The sequence below is a fragment of the Wyeomyia smithii genome, chromosome 1 (assembly GCF_029784165.1).
Source record: "Wyeomyia smithii strain HCP4-BCI-WySm-NY-G18 chromosome 1, ASM2978416v1, whole genome shotgun sequence".
In the NCBI taxonomy this organism is placed as follows: Eukaryota; Metazoa; Arthropoda; class Insecta; order Diptera; family Culicidae; genus Wyeomyia; species Wyeomyia smithii.
Window position 1 is genome coordinate 18,567,130 of NC_073694.1, and position 15,463 is coordinate 18,582,592.

The following is a 15,463-nucleotide window of genomic DNA, read 5'->3' on the forward strand; positions in this document are numbered from 1 at the left end:
ACTTTCGTCACCAATTTTTAGTATTAGAAGCAACAGAGGAAATAATGGAAACCGGGACTTTCGGAGCACAATAAATCGAGCCGTAAAGTTTGAGTGTCAAAAAATTTTTGCTAAGTCCCGCTCAGTGCTAGGTATTTAATAAAGAGCTATCTTGTTGGTGTGTGAGTCAACGAAGGTATAAATTGCATACCTTTAAATCTTTCGGATAGAGAGCGAAAGACTTGAACTAGGCATTCGTCAAGCTTTTTTGTATATATAATATCTACCTACTAGCATTATCCATGAACGTCAGAAAATATTTGCTTCCGCCTATCAAAACGTTATCCATTGACCCTCATAAATCCGAGCGCACCAATTCTGATAATGGCTGATGACACTGTTTTCCTGGCTTGGCTGTGTCCATAACCATATAGAAACACGAATCGACTTAAAACATTGTCGATTTTCTCATACATTGTACCTTTTTTTCATGACTTCGTAGATTAAAAATCGACTTGAACGATGAGCTGCAAATTTTGCATTGAAACGGCCGTTCATTAGTATGACGAATCATGTGCTGCTCTAGTCTGTAAGAATATGGAAATCTTTTGTCGCAAATTTCGCATTTATGCGGGCTCTCCGAGGAATGCTTTTCCATATGTTTTCTCAAATTTATTGCTGTTTTATACGATGAAACGCAAATATCGCAATTGAAAAGTTGTTCTTCAGATAGAGCAGCCACAGGGGACACAAGATTTTGATCGGGTGTGCAGCTCTCACTCTTTAAGTTATGCGTTTGTTTATGATTTCTTAGATTAGATTCGAACCTCAATGCTAGACCGCAAATATTGCATTTGAAAGGTCGTTCATTAGTATGGCTAATCAAGTGCTGCTTTAACGCGGAGATAACAAGAAACCCTTTTCCGCAAGTTTCGCATTTATGCGGTCTCTCCGAGATGTGCCTTTTCATATGGACTCTCACATCATAAGCTGACTTATATGTTGAACCGCAGATATCGCAATTAAAAGGCCGTTCTTCCGTGTGACTGAACATGTGCCTTGTGAGCAATGCTTTAGTCGGATGTCCTTTTCCACAAATCGTACACTCGTGCTGCTTCCTGTTTTGGTATATATACTTAGGTCTCACAGTGGTACTCTGATGAATCTTCCGATGTGTGTTAAGTGAGTTCATTAGTTTGTACTGTTTGCCACATATGTCGCAGGCATATTTCACTGATCCATTGCTTTGGCTGTCATCGGCTCGATTCGGCTCCAAACGTTCCACGTTGCTGAAGCAGAAAAAAATTGATTTACAATCAGCGTGATGAGTTCGGAAAAGTTACAAGAATTACTTTTACAGTTTGTTTATACACATAAACTTTTTTATCCCTAACTACATTAAACATGTAAATACTTACCCCGGGGAGGGCGCGACCTTGTGGGTTTTCCTATGAATTTTTAGACTAAGAGGTCTCTTGTATGATTTATCACAGATGTCGCATTCGAAGAGCCGCGCTTTGCTGTGAGTGCGCATATGTTGTACGAGATTGCGATTACTTGCGAATGTTTTATCGCAAATCAGACATTTATGAGGGCAATCTGTGCGATGTATATTCATGTGGGCCGATAAATTTACTTTTAGGGTAAAATTTTGCTTGCATATGTCACACTCAAATTTCCGGTCTTTTGTGTGGAACTTTTTATGGTAGTGTAAACTTACAGATGAGTGGAAAGTATTGTTGCAAAGATCACACTCAAAGGGTCGTTCCCCGGTGTGAGTTCTTCTATGATCCGCCAGCTTGTATTTTGAGCTTAATTCTTTGTTGCAAAACTCACAGACGTACTTTTTCCGTCGATCGTCACCAATATTGGTATTGCGCATTTCCGAGCCGTTCGAGTTGCTGCAACAGACAGAAAGGTGAAAATATTTTCAGTGAAAACTGAGTTATCAACCTCATAAAATTACAACCCATCCTTAAACCGGCAGATATGACCTTTGAATGTGAAGCGAGGACTAAATTACCTGAAGCTAGAAGCTGCGATTTCGTCACAAGCTGTCTCAGTCTCAGCTTCATTGATGTCCGTCCCAGGTTCTTGTTTCACATCAGTAGATACTTTCCTTACAGTCGGGTCATCAGAGCACCTATCACTACTGGCGAGCGGATTTTCCTTTTCCGTAGCCACAACTTCGGGTAATATAAGTTCTTCCACTTTGATTGAAGTGGCTTTTTCCACCTTCGTTACGCTAAATTCCTCCATTTCTCTTAAACAATTCACGGACTCGAAACAAAATGACTTTTTGATTTTTACGTGATTATGGGCCGTATTTCAGAAGCTTCGATGAACAACTATGTTTAATTTTTCACTTTTTTCAGCTTCACAATATAGCTGGCACGGAATTCAACAAAATTTTTGCGAGTTGAACTGGGTAAACAAAAACATGTCATGGCATGCACGCTGAATGTGTACTGTACAACTTGATTGAAAAAATTACTCCAAATCAATGTGAATCAATGATCTAAAAGAAATTCGATTGGATGCAAAAACATAGTCAAAAAAAACAGGAGGGTTGTGTGCAAAGCCACGACCGCAAGGATGAAGTAGAATACTTTTTCAAGAAAGATAACCCGGCTGTCAGTCATTTTTTCTAGTAAATAAACGTTGACTAATCAGATCAATCGAATTTTGCGCTTCAACACGGATTGACTATTATCAATAATATAGTAAGTTACTTGTTATGGTTGGGGCTTGACAATTTTAAAATTTTGAGATGAAATTTATTCATCAGGTTTTAATTTCATCCTGGAAAGGACAATTTGTTGTTCAATTTAGTATCGGATAAGATGCTGATTACATCTTTGCGTTATCACTGACAGTGCGAACAAAGTATTCGTTGTGATGAAGTAAACAGTGAAATGCTGATTTAACACTCAAAACTAGACGGCTCACGTGTTGTCAAAATAAGTCAACTTTTCATTGAATGCATTCACTAGTGCCCACTATCGCACAGAGACTGCATTTCACTAAAGTGTGCATCAGCCGCTATCGATGCTGAGATCCGCTGCAACTAATGTGCTATGCATTGCTACGCCACAGCTGTGGCCATTTTCCGCCATCGCTGGTATCCACTGCACTGCTAGTGCTGCTGCTAAGGGAGAAGAGATGCTAAGGGAGAGATGCTAAACTTATCGATTGTTATCGATATTAGTAAGGAATCATCGATAACTATCGATAGCCATATCAGCCGATATTTCCCTCCCTTTCTTTTATACTGACAAAGAGCACATTTTAAATTGCAAGGTCTATGTTTCTGTCGACTGTGCATGTTAACATGTTAACGACCAACCAGATCAATCGAATTTTGCGCTTCAACAAGGATTGGCCATTTTCAATAATATAGTAAGTTGCTTGTTATTGGGGCTTGTTTATAAATTTTGATTATGCGAAAAATTGATTTTTATGCAGATAATGAAAGTTTTGGCTGTTGTGTTCATGACTGAACGAAAAGATAATTCAGTACGTTAAAGTAAAATTATAATGTTTACAAATTAAAAAATGTGAATTAACTCTTCGAAAATTTTAACTCAAGTTTTTATTCCATTCTGAAAAGGACAATTTGTTGTTCATTTTAGTATCTGTTCAAAGCAGAATCAGGGTTTTCGGCTTTGCTTTCCTTAAGCACCACACAGGATTTAAATTAAACTAACTACTGAGGAGATCAACGTTTATTGAAGCTCCGAACCGTTTCGCGTTTCGATGGGAAAGAGACCGTCTCTTTATTTCTAGCCGCTATGTACCCCACGTTGTGACCAATTTTATTATTTTTATAGCGCGAGAGCTAACTTTGCAGTGCTATAATTGCATTGACCACTGACAGCCTCTTTATATTGAAGCAACGCTTCTTATTAGAAACTGTCAGTATCGGATAAGATGCCGATCACATCTTTGCGTTATCACTGACAGTGTGAATTAACTATTCCTTGAAATAAATAAACAGTGAAAAGCTGATTTAATACTCAAAACTAGACGGCTCACGTGTTGTCAAAATTAGTCAACTTTTCATTGAATGCATTTACTAGTGCCCACTATCGCACAGAGACTGCATTCCACTAAAGTGCCTCACTATCAGCCGCTATCGATGCTGAGATCCGCTGCAACTAGTTCGCTATCCATAGCCATGCCAAGTTATGGCCGCTATACGCTGCCATTGGTATCCACTGTCCCTGCATCAGCTGGCCCAGCTGCTATCGTTGCTGGAATCCGCTGCAACTAGTGCGCTATTCATTGCTACGCCACATCTGTGGCTGCTTTCCGCCATCGCTGGTATCCACTGCACTGTTAGTGCTGTTGCTAAGGGAGAACGACTGCTGTTGTCGCTGTCTAGAACTATAATGAGCGGCTTCGGCTGAAACAGGCTCTTATATAGGCCAAATAGCATGTTTTGAATGGCAAGGTGTATGATTCTGTCGACCGTGCTCGGGAAGCAATCATATAACGACCAATCAGAGGTCGAATTTTTCGTTTTGACAAGGCTTGACTATTTTCAATAGTACAATAGTGTGAATAATAAAATTACAATTATCTTCTTTTGGGAAGAATCTTAGAAGATTTTCCAATCCATTGCTGCAAGCACGAAGGAAATCCATCGAATACTAACCGATTTATTAGCATTTGAAATTGGACATATTTTTCACTTTTTTCGGTTTTAGATTTTCATTTCACATCCCTATGTAGCCGAACTTCCTGAGTGAAGTATTCTACTTCAAAAACTTTTGATATTCGTAAGTTCCTGTTTCAATATCGCAGAGTATTTTTTATATAACTAGCTGACTTAGCAAACTTTGCCTTTCGAATATTCGCGACTTTTCAGTTGTTATTATTTCATAATAAATGAAATAATTTTCGAGTTTAATAGTTGACGCTTTGATAGATTACGATTTTATACGTTGTGTCCGGAGCTAGGATTATTGCATTCAAAAGGCCGTTCATTTGTATGGCTAAGTATGTGCTGCCTTAGCCTGTGAGGAAATGAAAACCTTCTCTCGCAAATTTCTCCGCGTTGTGCTATTCCTTGTGTTTTTGCAACCCATTAGCTGATTTATGTATACGCAAGCGAGCTTTCGATTGAACGCTCCGAATGACGCTTTTGCTTGTGGATTCTCACCAGACGATTTGTTTCAAACGCTCAACTGCAAATATCATATTTCCAAAGCTGCTTGTCGGTATGACTTACCATGAGTAAAAACGAAATCTGTTTCCTTAAATCGAACATTTGAGCTCATACTTTGAATTATGTGTTCGTTTATGATAGCTTAGATTTTGGTTTGACCTGAATGATCGATTGCAAATATTGCATTTAAAAGGGCGTGCTTCAGTGTGGTAGAATAGGTGCCGCTCTAGCCTGGAGGCATAAAGAAACTTTTTTTCGCAAATTTCGCATTCATATGGCCTCTTGGAGGTGTGCTTTTTTTCATGGACTTTCACATGTAGAGCTGATTTAAATGATGCACCGCAAATATCGCAATTAAAAGGCCGTTCTTCAGTGTGACAAACCATGTGCCTTATAAGCATGGCTTTAGTCAAATTTCCTTTTCCACAAATCGCACACTCCTGCGGTTTTGTGTTGTGAGGCTCAACTCCAGTTGTGTTCTGATGAACCTTCAGATGTGAGTGAAGTGGTCTCATTCGTTTGTACTGTTTACCGCATATGTCGCAGGTGTATTTTGCTGATCCATTACTTCGGCTGTCATCAGCCTGTTTGGTCTCCAAACCTTCTGTGTTGCTGCAACGGAAAAAAATAAATTGATACTCGTTCCATCGTAATTAAAAATATGAAAATACTCACCCTGGGGAGGGCTCGACCTGGTGGATCCTAATATGACTTTTCAGATCGCTTTGTCTCTTGTACGATACGTCACAGATATCGCACTTGAAGGGCCGTGCATCGCTGTGACTGCTCATATGTTGTTCGAGATGACAATCGCTTGCGAATGTTTTATCGCAAATCAGACACTTATGAGGACAATCTGTGCGGTGTATATTCATGTGGGCCGATAAATTTGCTTTTAGGGTAAAACGTCGCTTGCATATGTCACACTCGAAATTCCGATCCTCTGTATGTGCATTCTTATGGTACTGCAAACACGCAGCTGTGCGAAATGTTCTGCAGCAGATATCACACGCAAAAGGTCGTTCTCCGGTGTGTGTTCTTCTATGACCCTCCAAGTTGTATTTCGCTGTATATTCCTTGTTGCAGGTTTCACAAGTGTACTTCTTTCTCGGATGATCATGAACACTGGTGTTGCGTACTTCCGAAAAGGCCGAGTTGCTACAAAGAAAAAACATTTCATTTATCAATACAACGACGTGTTGATAATAGTGATCCATCATGTGCTAACACAAGTGTTACCGTTTGTAATATTTCATTCCGACGTTATACCTCGTTTCAATTTCCGTAGAATGTAAGTAAATAACCCGCTGAAGTGCAACAATACGTCGTCGTACGTTTGGAAAAAACAGGCACAAAATTACCTAAAGCTAGAAGCTGGAATTCTATCACAAGTTGTCTTAGTCTCAGTTTCATGGGTGATGTCCGTAACAGGTGCTTGTTTCACATCAGTAGAACCTTTTCTCACGGCATTCGTTACAATCGGTGTATCAGAGTACCGATTGCTGCTAGTGAGCGGAGTTCCCACTTCCGTAACCACAGCGTCGGATATTATAAGCTCTTCAACTTTTATTGTGGTAGTTAAATGTTCCATTTCGTCCACACAACTCCTACTCGGAACGAAACACCTTTTTCCTTTTAAAACTCTCACAGAAATCATCAATGTTTTTTCCGTTTTTTTCCGACTGGACCAGGTAAACAAAACCATGTCATGACCCTACACAGAAAAATAAAACAACCCAAATATGCGTATTTTTGACGTAAATCAGCCCTTCAGTGCGGAAAGGTATTTAACTAATAGCAAATTTTTTTATTCCACCAGCTCACCTCATTTTGACCTGGAAGCGCACTAACTGCTGTCGAAACCCTTCTTTATTCGCTCGATTTTGTCCCAGTTTTGACCTGGCGTGCTGCCCGAAGCGCACTGTAAAATTTGTCAGCTTCAACCCACCACCGCACGTGCTTAGTTCGTAAACAATTATCTGGCATCTCTTTTTACTTCCTTCGTAAATGGCGATGTTGTTTTTTTATTGCTCGGCAGATTTGCTCTGACGCAGTTTAATAAAGAAATTGGCTATCAAACTCAAAATTGGCTTCCTGCACGGAACAGCTCTATTGAGTGAAATCGACATAAAAATGGGTACTTTTCGTTTTCCGTGTAAAGAGCACAAGCGAAAAACGTGACGTTTTGCCTTGGCGGGAAAAAACTGAGCGAATATTCTTCCCGCCAAAACCTGATAGATGAGTGGCCAAGATGATATTATGCATTTAGTTGAAAATTGGAGTTGTCGACTAGCGACATTCGATTTTACTCATACCGTACATTATACTTAAGGTCGGAAATAGTGCGCTGTATAGCGCATCTGATTTGCTATACAGCGCATTACTTCCGACGTTAAGTATTTCTGGGCCCCATAAATCTACTAAGATTTATCAAAAAACTATTACGCATTATTTCAAAATTATACATCTTCTCAAAGTAAACATATTACATTTACGGTTCAAATACATTACTAATTACAGCTACACTGTATCTTCTGTGGTGTGGTTCGCAGCCGTGTAGCGTCTTCTGGCGGCTTCCTTAATTCACGATTAGCCATATAACTGCATATAACGTAGATATACATTGCTGCTATCACTATTTTCAGTGGCAGTATCGTAGGCATCACAATCGAGACAAATGGTTGAATCTTCTGGACAGTTTTTCTGACATTTCTATGTGGACCGCTTCACGCCGTATTCGCCCAAAACGTTTTCAACTTAATTGGGAAGGATCCTTCCTGTACAATGTATTTCGACGTACCTCAGATGAGCGGCTTTGCAATTTATTCTCTTCTGCCATAACCTGATGATAAATTTGGTAGTGTAGTCTCCGCCAATCGGAGAAATCGTTTTTTATTTACGAGGTCACATTCGCCGTTGAACAAGGTTTCTTCTATTTCTGTAACAGGTTGATTACCGGGTAACGTTCAACCGTCGAACCGTAATTCGAAGTGTTTTGGCTCATTTTACCATTTAATTTCTCCGACATATTCTATAGTAGCCTCATCTGCCGTATTGTTTTCAGACTATACCCAACGCCATTGATCTTTGGCAGTGGTATCCAATATATCGCCGACTCGGACGTTATTGTATGATGTATATTTTCTTTTCGTATTAGTTATCCATGCTAGCACTGTCTTCGAATCTGTCCATAATGTGGCAGATTTTATGTCCAGACGTATCTCCTTTTGAACGACGTCTAATAGCCTTGTCCCCATGACTGCCGCATGGAGTTCCAGACGTGGAATAGATACTGGTTTAATTGGCACAACTCTTGTTTTGGCTGTAATTAACTGCGTATTTATTCCAAAGCTTGTTTCAGTTCTAGCATATACACAAGCTGCAAGTGCTTTTTCAGAGGTGTCAACGAAAACATGTAACTCTATCGGAGCGTGCTCTGTTAGAATGCATCTCGGGATCGATAAGCTTTCCGCTAGTTTAAGTTTATGTAAGAAGTTCAGCCATTGATCGTACAGCTCGTCCGGAACAAGTATATCCCATTGCTTGGAATATTTGTGTAATTCCTGCATTAGTATCTTACCATGCACCACTAAATGAGAAATTAGACCCAGTGGATCGTAAATACTCATAAGCAAAGATAGTACCTGTTTCTTCGTAGGTATTTCGTTAATATTGAAGATTCCTGCTCCTTTATCATTATGATTAAATCGGTAACTTAGCATGTCTCTACTGGTGTTCCAATACACACCTAATACCTTCTCAATTTGAGATTTCTTATCTTGGAACGGTTTTATATCAGCGCATAACCGTCTTGTTACAGGTATACTTCTCAGCAATTCAGTATTATTCGAAGAGAAGTTTCTAATATGGAAGCCTCCTTACTGATGAATTTCGGTTACCTTTTGTACAAGCTCCTTTGCCTTTTTGGATCCCAAAAACTATCAACGTAATCGTCGACGTAATGTTGTTTTATTATTGCATTTATGGCTTCAGGAAACTGTTCCAAGTATCTCTCTGCGTTATGGTTTTTTAAAGCTTGCGCGCAGTACGGTGAACAAGTCGAGCCAAAAGTCATGACTTGCATGACGTAAATATCCGGTTTTTTACTACTGTTGCAGTCGCGCCATAAGAAACGTTGCGCATTTGTCTTCACGGCGTATTTTCACTTGATGGAACATCTCCACATACAGGTATTTTTCCTTCTCGAATTCATAGAAGAGTCCCAAATAATGAAGTCAGTTGATCTGGACCGGGCAGCAACATTGAGTTCAAAAATACTCCATTTACTTTTGCAGCTGCGTCGAAAACTTATCTTGGCTTCGGTGGCAACTTGTTTTGTTGAAAACGATGAAGTGCGGAAGATAATTTAAAGTTGGAAGTTTCGTAGCAATTCCTGTTGATTGAGCTTACGAATATATATTTCTTCTTCTTCTTAGATTTTTACCCACGGAAGAACTGTTTAAGAGGCTGACCAAAATACTGTTCTAATAACGTTCAATCGTATTTCGGCCTCAATAGCGTTTACTGTCTTCAAAGCGTGTTGTTGCAATTCCGATGGGTCGAGTTTATCTATAGAATACTTTAGTTTTATAATCATCGAAGGTATTGGCTTAACTTCATACAGTTCAACCTTTCAACGTGTAATCACTAGCACTTTTTATATTTGTGGATATCTTCTTATAATTTCACTGCCTTTAATTCACAGGCAGACTTCGGTTACTTCTGACGATTTTACTTCAAATTCTCCGCAGATGAGAAGCTTTTTGTTATCGCTTTCAATTCTTCTTAATGTACTACGGCGATAGAATCATTTTTTTTCGCTCTGTTGAAGATTTTAACTTTTATTGATACGAAACGCTTGCAAAGTTTGTTGACAGGTTGATGAATTTTTGATGTATTAGGGTTTGTTCTTTATTTTCCTTCAAAACATCCAAATTTGCAACCTTTACGGAAGGTTGCATAAGTATTCCTTTAGCATTCAAATTAGCAACCGTTGACCTTTAACGGTTCCACCAATTTATTCCATTCACTTCGTTCTTTTGCCGAAGATTTCAAATTTATACGTCTTCGATTCAAAAAAGTTAACTCTTGAACCTTTTTCCAACGAGTTTTAACAAGTTTGAGAATCCTCGATTTATTATGCCATGTAAGTTTTTCAATAACCTTCTTCGTAGTTTCATCGACTGAACTTGCATTGCATTGTATCCAGCGCCTTTCTTCGATGTTTTCCTGAATTCCATCAACTTTAACATTTATTAGCGATATGACGTTCTTGCTAACATCTTCATCCTGCGTTGAACATGTTTTAAATTTAGTGGATTCTAGCATCATTTTTTTCCTTGTTGATATTCTATTGCAGCTGAATATTCCAATATGTTCATCCTTTTGGCCAATTCGTCGTATCGTGTTCCAAAGCATGTCTGGAAACTTTCCAAATTGTTTCACCTTGTCGTTAGGTGATTCTGCAATTTCCGACGAATATTTTGGGCTTGAGATACATCCTAGCATTTCAATATTATTCGATAGGAATTTGCTTTTACTATTGAACCCATTTTCATAGAGGCTCTTGACAGCCGCGCTCAAAAGATGATTCTCGAGTTTTATATCCGCATTATGATGTTTAACTATTGCATTCTCTGCGTAGGAAAATTCCTCAGGACATTTAAAACCATTGCAGCTCCAAAATTTCATTGCTGCATCAAAGAATACATTGTCCTTCATGACAATTGTAAAATTTCGACGAAAATTCAATATCAAATGATCTTTTATCAATTCCACTGATCGTTGCTTCCGAGTAACGTAGTTATTCAAAACATCATTTCTGGCCACACACTGCTTTATAGTGTCTAAGTTGTTTTCAGCGTAGTTGTAGCTTACTATCGGTTTGTTGCGCCTAATTTTCCATGGTGATCCTGGAGCATATCTTCCGTTTTTGGAATTGATGGCATCTGCAGGTGATACTCTCGGTTTTATAATGTTACCAGGTCTTCGTTTTAAAACCGAAGGACATCTCAACAATTTATTATTATTCGATGAGAGTTTTATGCCCTTATGTTCATTTACTTGATGAATTTTAGGGTCTTTCTTTTTACTTTTGAGCTTCCCTTTTTGAGAGCTTATCTCTGATTTTTGGCAATCTTGATAGCCTTGTTTTACTGGACATACTTTAGTGGCATTAGCTCGTGCAGGTTTCTTTTCCACAATCTTTGGGGAATTAACAAGAACCTTTCGCGGTTCTATTGATTCTTCAGAAATGTTTATTCTTTTAACTGCTTTGAATATTTCTTCATTTCCTTTTAAAGGCTTTTGATTAGATTCGTGGTGATCAACTCTTTGGCGATTCCCGAAAATTACAACAGATGTTGTATCCTTGTCTTTGAGTGACTGTTCATCTTGTGCGCTTTTCTTGGCACACCTAGGAATTCCTGGCGGTTGTCTTGATCTCCGCCTCATTGCATGCGCTTCAACATGTGGTTTCAGCCAGTCGTTTAATTCATCTAAGTCTTTGACTTGAGACTTTTCCTTAGTCCAACAGATTTGTATGCCGAAAGAAAACTTTCCAATAATATCCTCCATCAGCTGAGGATTATTTAATAGGCGAATTTCATTCATGGCCTTTATACTAGACACAAATTTGTCTAGTGCATTGGAGCAACCCGTTAGATTTGAAGTCTTACGGATGTCATTGAGCAGGTTTTTATATTCCAACTCATCCTCGTACCGGGTGAGTTGATCCAAACATTCTGGATCTGCTAGCCTGTTCTCTCCTGGAACATGATTTGCTTCTTCACTAAAGCGAATCTGTGATGATTCAGTCTTCGTTTGATAAACTGAATACATCTTTCTTGCCATAGTTTCTCCATGGTCTTTAAATCTTTGCGATATCGTATCGCTGGTCTTTAAACATTGCATTATTGCAAGACCCATTTCGATGTTTGTGCATTTAACACAAATCCATCGTTCCTCAGGTAATGGTAGCCTTCTAAGGTGTCCACAGTTTAAATGAAATCTGCGATCGCACTCATCACATGCGACCATGTTTTCCTTAGAATCTTTCTCCTTGCACAAGCGGCAACTACCGTTAGGATTGTTAACAAAATAACTCATCGTTGAGTAATGAGGGCGGTAGCGGCTTTCTGATGATTGTTTCTGTGGCTTCGTAGGGTTGATCAGATGACTTCCAAGGTTGATCGCCGTAGAAAGAATCGTCGCAAGGTTGAAAGAAAGGACCGATACCAACTAGCTCCTCTCTGGAGCCACCAAATGTCGACTTCAGGAGTTAAGAATAGTGAACGTCTTTCTATTAAAAGGGTTAGATTCCTCGGGTTATCTTAACCGGTGTGCAAAGGTCCTTTTCGCATTCGAAAGGCTTAAACACACAAGGGACAACCTCTGAAATCTAGCGTTCGGATTTAGAAAGATCTGTGCGAGTTCGTATTTGCTAGTGGTATATATACAAAATTTACAAATTCGAATCTTATGAACTATGCCTACGTATGGAAGAGAAAATGAGAAAGAAGATTCTCCGAATCTTCGTAAGGGAACAAATAAGAACGCGACAGAATTTTCATTCGCCTAGTCAGGTCAAATTTGCCTTCCCCTAATCCGGTACCTGAACGGGAAAAAGGTTCCGAACGTTATCGGCTTTCTTTACACGCGCCTACGACAACATTCATTCAGATAGTTACAATGTTTTACAAAGCGCCGGATTTGCATTCCCTATTTCCCTACATAAGATGATAATGCGTACGCAGACGCGCCGGCTGATAATAGGACTTATCGCCCTTTTCTTTGAGCATTACTCGTCCATAATTCGCATAGTCATTGACGCTGGCTAAACCTAACAGACTAAGAAAACGGAACAGAAAATAGACCGCTTTCGATTAGTGGCCTCGCACGGATCTAGAAATTCTATACCTGCTTCTAATCTAGCACCCGCACGAAGGGTCGGTCGGGGATTATTTATGTAGCAATCTCCTCTACGACGGGAACCTATTTGCGATTATTAAATCTATTCTAATTCCTTTTATAAGAACAATAATAAATGAGTTGCTGAATGACTATATTGTCAAGTTCTAAATAATGCGTTTGCTACAAGTATAGTGTACGGTATGAGACAAAAATCGAATGTCACTAGTCGAAAAATTTGACTTTCTACTGGGGCGACAATACTAGAAATCCTCAGAGGGAGAGATAAGTGATGAAAAAACCGCTTCACATATTAGAGGTGCCAGATCTCTTCTCAAAGCGCAATGTTCACTAACTTTTTTATTCGGCTCGTATAACTGATGGTGACGGTGGAAGTCCTGGGGAATAATAAAGTGCATCACAAAAACCGTGAAGGTATTAAATTTTATGTTTGTGTTTAATTTTATACACTTTCATCATTATTCTGTAGACCATACAAAGGGTTTGTGAACCACCAGTTTAAAATCACTGTGATGAAGCAACTTTGGAGCATTCTCAACTCATGTTTTAGCAATAAAACATGAAAACCGTTCAAAAAAATATATTCTTTATTTAACCACATACATAAGACATACGTAACACTGGCGTTTTTTCTGGTACACGTTGCCCCATAGTACTCCGTACCTCGCCCTGTCAAACTGCTCGATAAATAATGAACAAAATGAATTTTCTTTTTCTCGGCCTTATCGAGCCCCAAAGAAAATCCCATAAGGAACTGTCAAAAAGTTATTTACGAAATCAATGCAGCATTTTTCGAGTAGGAACGAGACAAATGCAGGTACACTGCCTTCAAAAACAACTCAAACAGAGGTTTTTTTTACAGTGGTTGGTACTTTCGAGTAGTTCATTTTGTACCAACTTTTTTGGAAGATTTCTTCCTGAGTGTTACGTATGTCTTATGTATGTGATTTAACCTTATTGCAATACCTTTCAATGTGTCACCACATACTTAGACATACGTAACACTGGCGATTTTTTTTGGTACTCTTTGCCCCACATCACCCGGTACCAACACCAGTATGAACTGCTCGACGAAAATGAACGGAATGAATTTTCTTCATAGCGGCTTTACTCGAGCCCTCAACAAAATCCCTTACGAAACTGTCAAAAAGTTGGTTACAAAATCAATGCTGCATTTTTCGAGTGGGAACGAGACAAATGCAGGGCTGCGCAGGTACACAACCTCCATAAACTACTCAAACAGAGGTTTTTTTTACAGAGGTTGGTACTTTCGAGTAGTTCATTTTGTACCAACTTTTTTGGAAGATTTCTTCCTGAGTGTTACGTATGTCTTATGTATGTGAGTTTACCCTTACATTTCAAGCTTACTGCTCTACTATACCGAGCCTCTTTTCTATCCTACCAACATCGCCAAATTACAATTGCCTGAACTGAGGCTACACCTAACGTTCCTCTCTGGCCAGGTTTATTCTAAGAGGGACTTATTATGTCAAGAGGAAGGAGTCTTATCGAAACCTCGTTCCTCGTGCCAATATCGCCAATTACAATTCCCTGTAGAGGGTAAATATTTCTGAAATCAGTTTTATTATAAGAAGGACTTATTTCGTCAAGAGGAAGGAGTCTTATCGAACCTCGTTCCTTCTACCAACACCGCGTCACAATCACAATTCCCTGAAGAGGCACTCAATGCTTCACCGCTGGTCAGGTTTATTATAAGTAGGACTTATATTTTTGTCAAGAGGAAGGAGTCGTATCGAAACCTCGTTCCTCCAGCCAAGACCGCGTCATAATTACAATTCCCTGAAGAGAACTATTATACGTTACTCAGAACAGTTTTATTATAAGAGGGACTTTTTTGTTAGGATGAAAGTCAGCAAGGGTACTATAGAATTCAGCTTGAAGAAAGGGTATGTAGTAGAGAGCCTGAGAATGAACCCATGTTAAAGTCCTTTGACAACCAAATGGCCTGATTCTACTAAGATTCGAACCCACGACCACTCGCTTATCAAAGCGGACTCTGTAACCTTGCGGCTACGAAGCTCTCTCCTCTTCGAGTTATTCGCGTTGAAAAAGATTTCGAAGGCTGTTCGCACCTACGTGAATTCTCATATGCAATTGTCAATTTATGTGTGAAAACAAAAGCAAAAATATTTCCCTCCTTCACTTTCGCAAGTAAGAACCAAGCCAATATCAACAGAGTCGTCAGGGCCAATAAGGTTGTGGTTGTTCCAATTAGTACACTTCAATTGGTCTTTTAATAAAAGTTACTATAATTTTCTATTAATTGTTCTCTAACTCTAACTCTGGGCCTGTTTTGCATTTATTTGTAACGTGGGACTGACCAAAATTTATATTTTTTTCATCATTTTAGCAACAAACATTTTT

General features: G+C 39.1%; 2 protein-coding genes across 2 annotated transcripts; both read right to left on the minus strand.

The window, feature by feature from the left end:
• Window positions 1-89: 89 nt before the first annotated feature.
• Window positions 90-6,955, minus strand: LOC129716612 (zinc finger protein 665-like). The gene is made up of 6 exons (XM_055666446.1): window positions 6,511-6,955; window positions 5,825-6,307; window positions 5,250-5,761; window positions 2,003-2,306; window positions 1,398-1,880; window positions 90-1,268 (listed from the first exon to the last, which is right to left on the minus strand). The coding sequence occupies exons 1-6, from the start codon at window positions 6,852-6,854 to the stop codon at window positions 428-430; spliced, it is 2,967 nt and encodes a 988-aa protein (XP_055522421.1). The 5' UTR covers window positions 6,855-6,955; the 3' UTR covers window positions 90-427.
• Window positions 6,956-6,978: 23 nt separating this feature from the next.
• LOC129718595 (uncharacterized) lies at window positions 6,979-15,401 on the minus strand. Its single transcript, XM_055669516.1, has one exon. The coding sequence runs from the start codon at window positions 12,254-12,256 to the stop codon at window positions 10,133-10,135; it is 2,124 nt and encodes a 707-aa protein (XP_055525491.1). The 5' UTR covers window positions 12,257-15,401; the 3' UTR covers window positions 6,979-10,132.
• Between the last annotated feature and the right edge of the window lie 62 nt (window positions 15,402-15,463).